This window comes from Phaenicophaeus curvirostris, chromosome 1 (assembly GCF_032191515.1).
Source record: "Phaenicophaeus curvirostris isolate KB17595 chromosome 1, BPBGC_Pcur_1.0, whole genome shotgun sequence".
NCBI classification, from domain to species: Eukaryota; Metazoa; Chordata; class Aves; order Cuculiformes; family Cuculidae; genus Phaenicophaeus; species Phaenicophaeus curvirostris.
This window is the reverse complement of record NC_091392.1, coordinates 140,753,549-140,766,825: the sequence shown is the minus strand read 5'-3', so window position 1 is coordinate 140,766,825 and position 13,277 is coordinate 140,753,549. Positions and strand designations below refer to the sequence as shown.

Here is a 13,277-nt window from a genome sequence, read left to right as displayed (position 1 = left end):
AACAAAGCAAAGAATATGAGCAACTTCATCATTTAATTATTTTTGAACTGCACTCCTAAGATTTACTGAGTATAGGCATAACATGAAATAAAAGGTGATTTGCAAAAACTGACTTAAATGGTAACTTTTCAAATATATTACATGGATTTCTTCCCACTCCCCCCTCTGCCTTCCTCCCCTCCTAGAATCCCAATGTTTTCCACAGCTCAAGTTTAAGGTATGTCTTACTTTTCATCCCTTTGCAATTATTTTTACAACAAATTGGTTCCCTAGCACATGCTTTAGGACAAAATATTTTAAGACAATGTAACCACTACACAAATTGTTAAAACTTTCATTAATTACCTAGAAGCAAGAAGCATGTAAACCAAATGAATAAAATAAAGGCAGGGGTATTGTCATAGGTAATTAAGCTAAGTACCTGCTGACAAGTTACCAGCAGTGAACTGACCGTTTGTAACTGATGAAATGTATGGGTAGAGCGCACACCTCAATTATCAAGCAAAATTGGTGTCCATGCTTTGGCATTTTATTTGCAAACAGAATAGGCTTATTCAAGTTAGTCACTTGGGCACTTTTAGCCCTGAGAGAACATGATTCAAGCATGTTCACACTCACAGAGGAGCAAACTTTTTATAAAGAAGCGAAGGCAAGGATTGGGAAAGAGCTTTTTAATTAACATTCCTCCTTCTTTAGGCATTATAGTATATTAAAGATGGGGGTGGGGGGAGGAGACTGTATTCTTGCTCTGACAGGTGACCCACCAGCCACACAGGAGCCTACTTTTATGAACAGTGCCGTACCTCTTTGAGAAGTGGTTCTGTATCTGGGTTGGAGGTTTCTGTTGTGGTTGAAGAACTGTCATCATCTGCCAAGGAATCCTTCAGTTCATCCTCCTGCTGCTTTCCTTTCCCTCTTCTGTCCTTTTCTTCCCGCTTCTTCTGTGGCTTCACTTTGCGCTGAAGTGTTTTCCCTTTCCCTAGGGAGATAACGATGCTTCAGATTCTCAGCGGCAGTGATCCAAGATAGGCTAACCCACACGATAAACCCTCTGAAGTCTCTTGTCTGTTATGATACATCAACTATTTACAGCCACTTCATACCAAATGCACACAATAGCATCAAACCTGAAGACCCGTGATCTTCGCCATGGCTTTTATGTTCCTGAGTCCTGTCTCCATTGCCTCTCTGTAGACTGTGGGCTCCTGGCTACCTATAACTCTTCTCTGCTATGTTCCTGGCATTCCTTTTAAACACCTTTGAATCCAATTTGACAACTTAACCATGTAAAACTAAGTTTAAACATGAACTTCAGATGCTGGTGCAAGCTTTATAATCCAAACAAATGATGAATAGAAATAATCAGCACACTTGTCAGTTAAAAACAAACAAACAGAACAACTTGCATCAAGGCTAGAGCAGATGAGAAAAAGCACTAATAGTATCTATCTAAAAAAGACAGAAAAAAACCCCCAAACACCTGAAATCTACACCCAAGTATTCCTTCTCCCCTTGACATATTCTATTCTTTCAGAACATATTTTCTAAGAGCTATGACTAAGCTGAATGTAAAACAGTTTGGCTTGGCACATTGAAGTGTTTCTGCATCTCAAAGTAGGGAAAACGACACATTAAACTATCCAGGGTATGTGTTTAATCAATTTTCTCAAAGCAATCCATATATAACTAAATTATGCTACTTAAACAATTGATTATGTTTTCCCTGCAATTTCTCCAGGCTAACTGAAATACAGCCCAGTATAAGTTCTGATTGTAAAGGCTTAAGAACCTTCAAAATCAAGCCCAAGGTCCTGACTTGCAAAACAGGCAGGATTAGCCTCCTAGGAAGTAAAGAAGTTATCAAAAAAAGGATCAATACAGAGAAACTGTGCACACATATGTGTGGAGCCATCATTATCTTACCACCCCCTCTTGTTCTCTTACAGGATGAGAACATTCACAGTATTCTAACATCTTTCATTAGAGGTAATATATGCCTCTACCAATACGATCTTTCTTTGATTACTGCCCTTCAGACTAAGCCTTCTCTTTTATAAGCCCCACAGTGCCTACGTACAGCTTCCAAGATGGACTTAATAGTTCACTCAAGAAAAGACTCAATTAACCTGTGCTGAATAAGTGGATTCAGCCCCTGCTGGGATTTGTACCAGCTCAAGTTGGAACTGAGTCGGGAAGCACAATGATAGCTGTCATATTTCATTCAGCAAAATGTCCCTCAGGGGAAGTCTGTACCAAAACATAAATTTGCCTTCAGTATTTTGGCAAATACCAGACATATATCAAAGAGCACTGCCTGCAAACTCCATTTTTTTCAGACTTAATACCAATGTTGTCAGTATGAAGAATAAAAAAAAAAATCATTGGAGATAAAATAGTCTTTTTAGTGTGAATGTAAATGAAAGTGCAGGGAGGGTTGGAACTGGATGATCTTTAAGATCCCTTGCACCCCAAACTATTGTATGATTCTATGATTTTTTGATGTTAAGTGGATCTTTGTTTGGAAATTTTCTAAAGGTTGGCATTCTGGTTTTGCCTCAGAAGGCTTTGTTCTATGATTTGCTTTAAATTTAGTTTGCATTCAGCATTGCTAAGCAGTTTCACATTCATCATTAGAAAACCTATTTTAAATGTTATCATGACACAAAAACTTAAAAGTAAAGCAGGTGTTTAACAAAAATTTGACGTAGCCCCTGCAGCAGGTTGCCAGGACCCAAGTATTAGGAAGCTGAAACAGAAGACTTCAGAGACAGGAATCCTACACAGGACATTATGCCAGCCGGTTTTAGTCAAGAGGCTACTGCTTCTGCAAACATTTGTGACTGGCTTGAGCTATTTCTCTGAAGACAAATACCAGTGTGTCTATGTAGATCCAGAGAGACAGCAGAACTTCCCCCGTGGTTTTACATTTTTAAAGAGGGCAAATAGAAATGGGCAAGATTTATTTAATGCACTAAGCTTGTGAATCAAGTTAAGGTTTACAGATACCGTAGGGCTTGTCAGAGAAGAGGTCTACGTGCATAAATCCGATTTATTTATCTAAGACTGTGAAGAGCTCAAGAAAACTACCTGGACTGCAAAATATAACATTCTTAATGGATTTTGCAATGCAAAATATGTTTAAATATTCAAAATACCACCACACTAGAGCAGAGCACAAAGCCTCTGTAACAGGAGAAAAATGTGAATTTATCTGATTGAATTTGTAATCAGGAGGAAGTTACAAAACAAGAAGGAAACGCCAAAAAGTGGAACCCATGTAAGTGATTAGAAACTAAGTATTTCTTCATTGTTTAAACAGCTTTTGAAATCTACAGATAAATCAATACAAGCACCTATCTCAAGAAAATGCATTTATAGTTGAAAAAAGTGTAAGTAAAGGTCTACAGGAGCAGCTGCTTGTCAAGACAAGTTCCCAGTACACAGACTGTGAGAAACTGCAATAAGTATAAAAATGTTAGCACAGGTTTAGCACAGGAATGTGCTTTTGAAATGAACCCCATGTACTGTATCGCAGCTGCTTTGCATAGTAGGACTGGAGTGCAAGAGCTGGTTCCTTTTTAGGTTGAGTTATAAAAGGGAAGATGCACTCCAGCAGCACAGCCAGCCTTTTCAGGTACCCAGTACCGGAAATCCACTCCCATGAGGGTGCTGCAACCACACTACCAGCCATTTTGCTTTCCAAGACTCCAATATTGTAATATTTAATAACACAGATGTAGTCTACGGAACCTACCTACAGTCATGCACTTGCTGGAACACCATTTAGCCTTTATGAAAGAATGCCTGACAAATCAGTCAATTTTCTTAATCTTAATTCCTCTAACCACATCCTCTTGTCTAAACTAACAGCAAAAAAAGCCCAGAAATAAAGTAGCATATTTCAGCAGGATCCCAAACCCTCTTATCACTTCAGAGTCCTCACTTTGAATGTCCGGTTGCATCATCACATCCATTCCGAACTATTTAAGAATGTCCTGCTCATTATGCATCAACAGAGTGAAGCTTTCCTCTTTGGTGGTGCATGACCATACAGAAACTTCAGGGTTTATATGCCTTCCCACCATTAATTTCCTTAACTTTATTTCTAATAGGCAGTGCAGTATCTGTACTGTTCTGCACAACAGTGTAATAAAAAAGGGAAAAATTACTCAGAAATAAACACATTAAGGTTAAACTTATAACCAAGTAACTCTGACACAACTGAAAAGGCGAACAGAAAAAAGGATGTTCAGATGTTCTACTATAACATTGTTTATAAAAAGGAAACTAATATATTAATTTTAAGTCTGAAGGTATCTAAAGATATGAAATCCAACAAATAATTTTTAGCTTTTAATCAAATAGATGCATAAACTCAACACCAACCTCACACAATGAATGCAACTTAAACAAAGGTGCTATATATTAATTTGCTGACCACCTGACATCAAAGATTTTCTATAACAGATGCAAGCCTCTGCACAAAGATTTCCAAACCCAAATAACATCTCAGTTCATACATATCTCTCTCTCTCTCTCCCCTGCTCTCCTTCTAGTGAGAGGTGTTTCCTGCCCATGGCAGGGGGGTTGGAACTGGATGATTTTTAAGGTCGCTTCCAAGCCAAACCCTTCTGTGATACCTCCAATCCCTTTCTCAGTTATACACTCAGACAATTTCATTTTTTCAACCCCCAGCCTCAAGTACAAATGATGAAGGTGGGAGGGATGGATGCTAACCCAAAGGCAACCAAAAGCGCCTTTCTTCTTCAGAGTCAGAGGTCTAAATGTTCATGGTTGCTTTCATCAAAACATTCAAAAATGCTGCAGGAATAATCCCAATCTAGCATTGCACAGAGAACTTCACTGCCATAAAGTGAATAAAAGAAGTGTTCAAGACACGGGCACATCAAGAAGGGCAGGCAACAGCTGAGAAGCTATCACTTTCTATGCTATGAAAACATGACCTTTACTGTTGATTGCATCTTGTTCTGTGGATTTACATAGTAAATCACCCTGTCAAAAAAAGCAGAACTGCATTACCTTTATTTTTTGCTAGTGGAGATGGGGGCTGCTCTGTAAACACATCTGGGGAAGGGGACTCCGGGTGGTCAAAGTCTTTTTCCATAGTTTCTATAAGCCCAGTGAGATCTGAATCCTCTGAGCTGTGTCTTCGGCTGCCCCCACATTCGGCATGTGGCGGGCTGGGAAGTGGTAGCTGTGGCAAAGCGCTTTCAGTCTGTTGCTCTTGCTGCTGAGGCCCGGACACTGGGGGCTGCTGGAGGGGCTGCTCTGTCAAAGCTGGTGCCGGCTGCTGCGTCAGCTGCTGGTTCTGCCTCGTTCCCTTGGCTCTCTTGCTCACGGCATGAGTCTGAGCTGTGGCACCTGAATCCAAGGTAAAAGGGCCTGCTCTGTTCACTGACTGCACGGAAGCTGCTTGTGCTGAAGTCCTATTAGGTATGCTTGAACTGCTTTTGGATTTGATGTTTTCGACATCAGGTGCATTTCTATTGCTGTGAAGGTGTGCTGTTGCACTGCATTGTTTATGATTCCCTGCACTGGGTCGCGAAGAACTGCTGGCTCCATAGATCCCTCTGGATGAATTGTGATTAGAATCTGATCCAAGTGCATTCAAGCTGGAAGAACAACAAACATTTAAATATAGTCTACAACGTTTCCATTCTTTCATATGAGAAAAGTTTCCTGTTCACTTGCTCACTGTCATATGGAACAAAACCACAGTGAAATGACACTCAGCATGTATGTTGGAGGAGTTTTTTTAATTTCTTTCTTTCCAATAGATTAATGTATCTCACAATCACAAAAAGTCATCTTTTTATAAGTAAGTATGAGAATCTTTACTCATTCATCTGTTCTAAAAAGCACTATTACTTTCTTACTGGCCTCACGAGTAAAGAAGAAAAAAGGGGAAGACATCCCACAACCCCCCCAAACATCTACTTACTTTCCGTCAGACGAAATACCAACTATTCTCCTGAGATCGAGTGGCCTTCCCATATCAAAGGTAGGGTTTGAGGCCTCAAAGGACAAGCGTCTCCTAAATGGCTCCCATATTCCTTGAGCTTCTAGATAGGCTGTTCCAATTACCAAGAGGAAGAGTACACTGCAGAAAAGAGAGGCAGTCACCTAAGTATTTCTCAGTTTAAAGCATTTTAAGATTAATCAATCTGATCACACAAGACAAAAAGTTTGTATCTTGTTTTGAAAAGCTGAAAATTGCACCCAAACCACAACTTTGTCTCACATAAACATAAAATACCCAAGTCTAGCATGATATATACATTACTAACACTAACAATGGAATGTAGATGCAAGCCTGACACAAAACTGCCAAGAATATTAATCCAAAAGAGAGAAAGAGATAATTAAAATATTAAAATGATGGCACTCAAGTGGTCAGCAGCTTTCACAGCTCATTTGTGCAATCTCATTTTCAAAGCATAGACCCTCTGTAGAGAATTGTACTGCTGCTTAGAGAAGTCAAACTGAAGAGCATTATTTCAAGGAGTTTTACACCCAACTGCATCTGCTGCAACACAGTGTTTAGGAGTTCTGCACTTACATAACACACTGCAGTGAACTATATTTTTGAATGAAGCAATAAAGCCACTGCAGAGACCTTCATCACACTGCTATTGATTTCATCTTCTAATAGGTGGGAGTTTTGGGGGGAGGAGACAATGACGGTGACTAAAGCTTGCCTTGCCTAGCACCCTAGAAAGATTATGAGAAAAGAACTTCAATTTAGCAACTTCAGGTTTTGTTCTCGCTCTTGTTCTGACTGCCAGTTTTTCCAAGCCGAATGTATGAAAAAACTGCATTAATTCAGAAGAATGAGAAACCTCCTTCTTAATTTTAGCTAAAAGAATCTAGTCTAGATATCATCTTTTCAGTTTTAACTATTATAAAAATATAAGCAACTCTGCAGACCAACTCAGCTGTTGATAGCTGGTTATCCGTGCTTTTCTCCCTGCCCCATGGATTTAAAAGGATTCTAGATGCATGACAAGATGGCAGAAGGTAGGAGAAATAATTTCAATCTAAGATGTTAATGAGCAACAGAAAAGTTAAAGAAATAGGGGAATTTTTCAGACAAGCTTACACAAACTGTTACTCAAAAGAGTAACACTTGCCTTGGGTGCCTTATCATCAAAAAAAGGAATTACTTTGGGGATGTAAGGAATAAACCATAATCTCTTTCACTTATTAACAGTAATCCAGGATGCTATTTCAAAGTTTCACAAGACTGATACGAACAATAGCATCACATCACTATCAACCACCATGGTGCTACACAAACTTGGGATGGAGTACACCGAGTTTTGGTGGGCTGGGTGGAGACACCTCCCCCTCAGCCCCATATAGCGCTCCCCTTGTGGCATGAATGCTGGCCTCTGCAGAGGCTGTACAGGGGAGGCTGCAGCAGAAGGTCACCTTGAGGGCTTCTCCTCCTCTGCCACCATCTGGGCATGTCAGCTAACTTTGGTGTTTTGATAAACCAATGCCAGTTTTGAAATGAAAAAAAAAAACACAGAAGAAATCTTGTTTTGTGGTCTTTTTAACTGCACTTTCTGGTTTTGGTATGGTGGTGGTAGCAGCCGTGGTTTGGGGGTTTTTGTTGGGTTTTTTTTTGTTTTTTTTTAAAAAAAGAAAGATATAAACAACCTAAAGTGTTCAGGTCCCTTAAATTACAAGACAACTAATTACAGTGAGATACACCACGCAGTGGGGAGTAACAGAGTCTAGGCAGCCAAGAACAATCCCTCTTTCCCCTCACAGTTTTATCCTGGACCACACATATGCCTAGTTGATAAATTCTTCATGAAAAGGACTGGCTTCTCATTATGTTTGTACATACTTGAATAAGTTGGATTTCAAAAGTTGGAGCCACAAGTATGGCAAGAATCCAAACCAAGTGATTTAGGGAAGGCAACAATAAACACCACCTTGTCAAATTAAAAACATGAACTAGACAAATTCCTAGAGTTGTTAGTTCCTAGAAATTAAGGACGGTTTTGCATCAATACGGAAGTATTGTTTTAGTGGCAACTAGCAAACCTTTATGTGATGGTATCCTGAAAGTCAGAGGCTGGCTGTGCTCAGAATCCTTGGAATATTATGAAATGGTTACATTAGGACTCTTTTCTAGTTTGCTGCTAAGAAGTACGTTTTGTACTTGTAGGGAAAAGATGTAGCGAGGGAAAGGATTAGTATCCTGCATTCTATTGTAAATTTTAGTTAACAAATACTGTACATACAAAATTATTCACACAAAAAGCCCTACACTTAAAAGCTCGCAAGCATTGCTCACTCTGTCAATAAAGTAAAGAGAAACTAAGCTTATACATCTCTAGCAAAGATACAGAAGAAAACCACTTAGTACTTACTCAGCAGTTTCCTGAGTAATGCAGTGTTGGTTAGGAAACGAAATTTCTTAGTAGCAGGAAAAATTCTCTTACTCAGTGACACTGCATTACTTAGGATAGTGCTGAAGAGTCAAAAAGTACATGAAAGCAAGCTGTAACTTTATCTTCTCTATTTATTTTATCAAACCCTAGAAGGAAAAGCAGTCTAACCAAACTTATGTAATACAGTGCAGCAAAATGGAAGAGCCAGTATCTTACTATAAACAAAAAAATGCAGGAACATAACATATCTGTAATAATGCTTTGGATTTGCAGCACACAGAAAGACCACTTTTTCATCACAGGCATCCATGGCAGCAATCCATCTCACACAAAGATATAAGCTTCACATTAACAAGGAAAACAGCATTTGTTGTTACTGATAAGCAACAATTTCTACTGATTAGTGTTCTTAGTATAAAGGCAGTGGGAAAAAGTGTTTCACATCCAAGAGAATGCACATTGTTCATAACCTCAGATTTCAAATAAACAAATATAGGTAGAAGTTAGACTAGGAAAACACAGTGGAACTTTCAACTCATATTTCATCCAGTCAGAGCTAAGTGTCTGTTTGCTGAAAAAAAGGGGCATTAATATGCTACTACGTAACCACTGAGTGTGCAGTGTTGCAAACAATGCCCTTCAGGTTCTCAGAAATCCCATTATTAGTATCACCAGTTGTCTGTCTGGGCAGCAAAGCTAAATTCATCCAAGGCACCTGCTAAGCTTATTACAGTCACTCCCTCATATCTCTCTAAAGTACAATATACCAGAAGAATGCTTAAATTTCTGTGGGAATTTATGGTTAGCAGTGCTTTAATAACAGCTAATTTGATTCAACTCTGGCTTAGTTATTTATCAGAAAACATTCTCAGGGTTATCAAGAGCATGTTATCATAGAATCGCTTGGTTGAAAAAGACCTTTGAGATCATCAACTCCAACCATCTCTGTCTACTGCTAAACCATATGACTGAGCACCTCATCTACTCGTCTTTTAAACACCTCCATGGATGGTGACTCAACCTCTTCCCTGGGCAGCTATGCCAGTGCTGATAACCCTTTTGGTGAAGACATTTTTCTTGATGTCTAACCTGAACCTCCCCTGGTGCAGCTTGAGGCCATTCCCTCTTGTCCTATCACCTGTCACTTATGAGAAGAGACCTACATCCACCTTGCTACAACCTCCTTTCAGACAGCTGTAGACAGTAAGAAGGCCTCCCCTCAGCTTCCTCCAGGCTAAACAAGCCCAGTTCCCTCAGCTGCCTCACATAAGGTTTGTTCCCCAGGCTCTTCACCAGCTTCATCGCTCTTCTCGGGACACGCTCCAGGAATTTAATATCCTTCTTGTAGTGAGGGGCCCAAAACTGAACACGGTATTCAAGGTGTGGCCTCACCAATGCCAAGTACAGGGGCGCAAACGTTTCCCTGGTCCTGCTGGCCACCCTGTTACTGATACAGACCGAGATACCACAGGCATTCTTGACCTCTTGAGCACGCTGCTGACTCACTCAAGGAAATAGGCCCAAGCAACAACTACCTTATTTTGTTCTTGGTTTCAGTAGAAAGTCAGTACCCTCAGCCTTAAACTATTCACATTCAATCCACCAAGCGTTTATTAATTTGTCATTCTGTTTCATCTCACTCTGTTTTACACAGGGGACAGGACAAGAGGAAATGGCCTCAAGCTCTGCCAGGGGAGGTTTAGGCTGGACATTAGGAAGAAAAATTTCACAGAAAGGGTCATTGGGCACTTGAACAGGCTGCTCAGGGAGGTGGTTGAGTCACCTTCCCTGGAGGTGTTTAAGGCACAGGTGGACGAGGTGCTGAGGGGCATGGTTTAGTGTTTGATAGGAATGGTTGGACTCGATGATCTGGTGGGTCTCTTCCAACCTGGTTATTCTATGATTCTATGAATTACAACATGCACTGAATACATACACACTTCTCTTGTGTACACTTGAATATACTTGTATACAAGCAGTAGTAGTTCATGCACAAACACTGATAAGAACAAACATACACAGTACCTCATTATTCCTGAGATGATTACGTACAGCGCCAGTTCCCAGTTGGGCCTGGGTAGCGCTTCTGCACATGTTGCTAACATGTGATATGGAAGGGATGCATTCAAGACAAACATGAATTCAGAGCCTCCTATGGTGATGAATTTTAACTCACGTATGACCCTGGAAGCAGTGAAATCAGGTGTAAACCTGAAAATAAAGTCAAGTGCATTAGACCTTGTCATATGAAGAGCACAAAAGTTTGAGATACTTTATATTATTCACAAATTAAAAAGCACCCTCCAATTACTATCATCATTGTCATGCCAACCAAATATTTATAACAATCAGAACTAGCACCACAACAAATGCAATTAGCCTACAAATAATTACCAGCATCTTTCAAATACCTCAAGATGTGTTTGACTAAGTCAATCAACACCTATGATTAACACATCTGGTACTAGGATTGCCCTTTGTCATGTTTAACCCAGCAGGCAGCGAAACATCACAAAGCTGCTCGCTCACTCTGCCCCTCACAGTGGGATGGGGGAGAGAAGCAAGGGTGGAGGGGAAGTAGAATTCACAGGTTGAGATAAAAAGTTTCATATGACAGCAAAAGAAGATGAAATAATAATAATAACTTTTAAAAAAAGTATATAAGATGTGATGCACAATGCAATTGCTCCCCACCTGCCAACTAACCGATGCTCAGCCCGTTACCGAGCAACGATCCTACCCCTGGACAACTGCCCCCAGGCCCCTCATTATATGACATCATATGGTATGGAACTTTGGTCAGTTTGGATCAGCTCTCCTGCCAGTGTTCCCTCACAGTTTCTTGTGCATCTGCAGGCCAGTAAAGTATAGGAAGCTGGAAAATCCTTGACTTAGTATAAGCATTACTTAGCAACAACTAAAAACATCAGTGTGCTATCAACATTATTCTCATCCTAAATTCAAAATGCAGCACTGTACCAGCTACTAGGGAGAAAGTTACTCGTCCCCAGCCAAAACCAGAACACATTTTTAAAAAAATTCACCTTTAAGACAGAACAGGATGCCTTTTCAAAAACACCACTACTGTGCTCCCATCTCATCACAAACTAAGATTACTGCAGAAACACAAGTGAAGTTTCACTGCCTGCAGTATCTCGTATGTCCCCTTGCAGAACAGAAGCATCTTCTGAGCTTATTAGATACTGTATTCTGAATAGTTAACTTTACATCCAAGCAGTTTGGTGCAGAGACCTTTTACATTAAAATCTGATAGAATTAAACAATCATTATCATTACAGGAACAGACAAAATATTCAGACTAAAATGCTGTGTATTATGATAATAACCTTTAGACCAAAGGCTCTTTCCTACATACTGCAATGCACCAAAAACATGGAAATCCAGATCTTGTGCATTCAGAACTCAAATGAAGGAAATGGAATAGTGTTACTGTAGATTTTTATACAACTCAGTAGCTTATACTTACTAGATAGTAACAGAAACGATACTGTAGTTTGTCATGAAAACTGCAAGTTATTTGAAAATCAAATAGCGTTTGCAAGAAAAGAGAAAAATTTAACGTTTAAGGTGTATAAAAAAACCCCAATCTTAAGTAAAGAAAAAATACCTCAGAATTTAGCCAACAGAATCTTCCTTTGAAATAGAATTAGGTATACAGAATTCCTAATGTGAGACTATTTAAATGTAGGGAAAAAAACACTTACAATATGACAATGTCTTTAGAGGCATTGGCACTTAGTGCAAACTCATGACAGTTAACTACTTTGAATCCATATCCTTCACACGTATAGCCACTGATTTCCATGGTTTTCACATTGATCTGCAGCTGTCCTGTATTTTCCACTTTAAACGTTCTTCTCAGTGTAAAATTTGGTTCTCTGTATTTTATCTCTAGAAACAGATGGCAGAAAGTGGTTAGTGTTGTGCTAAACATATATCCTCCACTATATTAATATTCTACAAAAGAGAGTTCTGTCAGTATCACAACAGGAAAGGGGACTAGCCAGGCCCATGGAAATCTTAACATAACCTGCAGGAACAGATCTCTGCAGCTAGATTCTCATCACCATCAAGGTAGTGCACTTGTACAATTCCAAAGCACTCTAACTCATCAGGGGAAAAAAACCAAAGCCCCAAACCTCCGCCTCACAAAAAGTCATCTAAGTTGTAAAGTTCTTTGATGAGGAGACTTAAGACTTAGGTTTTTATGTCTTAATATAATATCCATGGCTAAGCTATGGATAAATTACTAGCAAAATATTCCCTAAATTCCAACATGTAAGAGGTAACAACTATGTTTTACCTGCTGTTTTCTCACTTGTTCCTCAAAAAAGTAGAACAATCTCAGATACTAATTAACATGACACCTTACAAATATGTCTGGAAATCTACAAAGTAATCAAGCAGATTTTAATTCCAGATAAAACTAAACCTCTTTTACCTGTTCCTTTGGCAATACAGGTAATTTTAGCTCTTCCTTTTGGAAGCAAGCCTGGCCCACAGAGCAGAAAACCTCTGACTCCAGAGTGGAATCTAGATGGGATTTAATTTTCACTAAATAATGTACTCTACTTTTTTCCATGCTCGGTATGCGCATACTGCTTCTGAAGAGACAAAAACCATACAGGAAGTTGCATCCAGTTTGACTTAAACTCAGGAACTGGAGATTATCTTGGTAAATGCACTAGGAACTTCACCTCCTCTATCTTGAATTTTAGTGGATGAAGGGCTTTTGTTTCACCTTTTGTAATTTTCACATTAAAATGAATACTAAAATATTTATTTTTCTGTCTGAGTGAAGAAACTATTTTAATATATTTAAAGGAATTA

General features: G+C 39.3%; 1 protein-coding gene across 1 annotated transcript in view; it reads right to left on the bottom strand.

Annotated features, from left to right (window-relative positions):
• TMEM131 (transmembrane protein 131) overlaps positions 1-13,277 on the bottom strand; it is a 101,913-nt gene that overhangs the window by 11,636 nt on the left and 77,000 nt on the right. The window contains exons 28-32 of the mRNA XM_069876364.1: positions 12,152-12,338; positions 10,452-10,637; positions 5,963-6,121; positions 5,041-5,633; positions 804-979 (exon numbers count right to left, since the gene is read on the bottom strand). Coding sequence (XP_069732465.1) covers positions 804-979; positions 5,041-5,633; positions 5,963-6,121; positions 10,452-10,637; positions 12,152-12,338 — 1,301 coding nt within the window. The remainder of the gene's footprint in view (positions 1-803; positions 980-5,040; positions 5,634-5,962; positions 6,122-10,451; positions 10,638-12,151; positions 12,339-13,277) is intronic.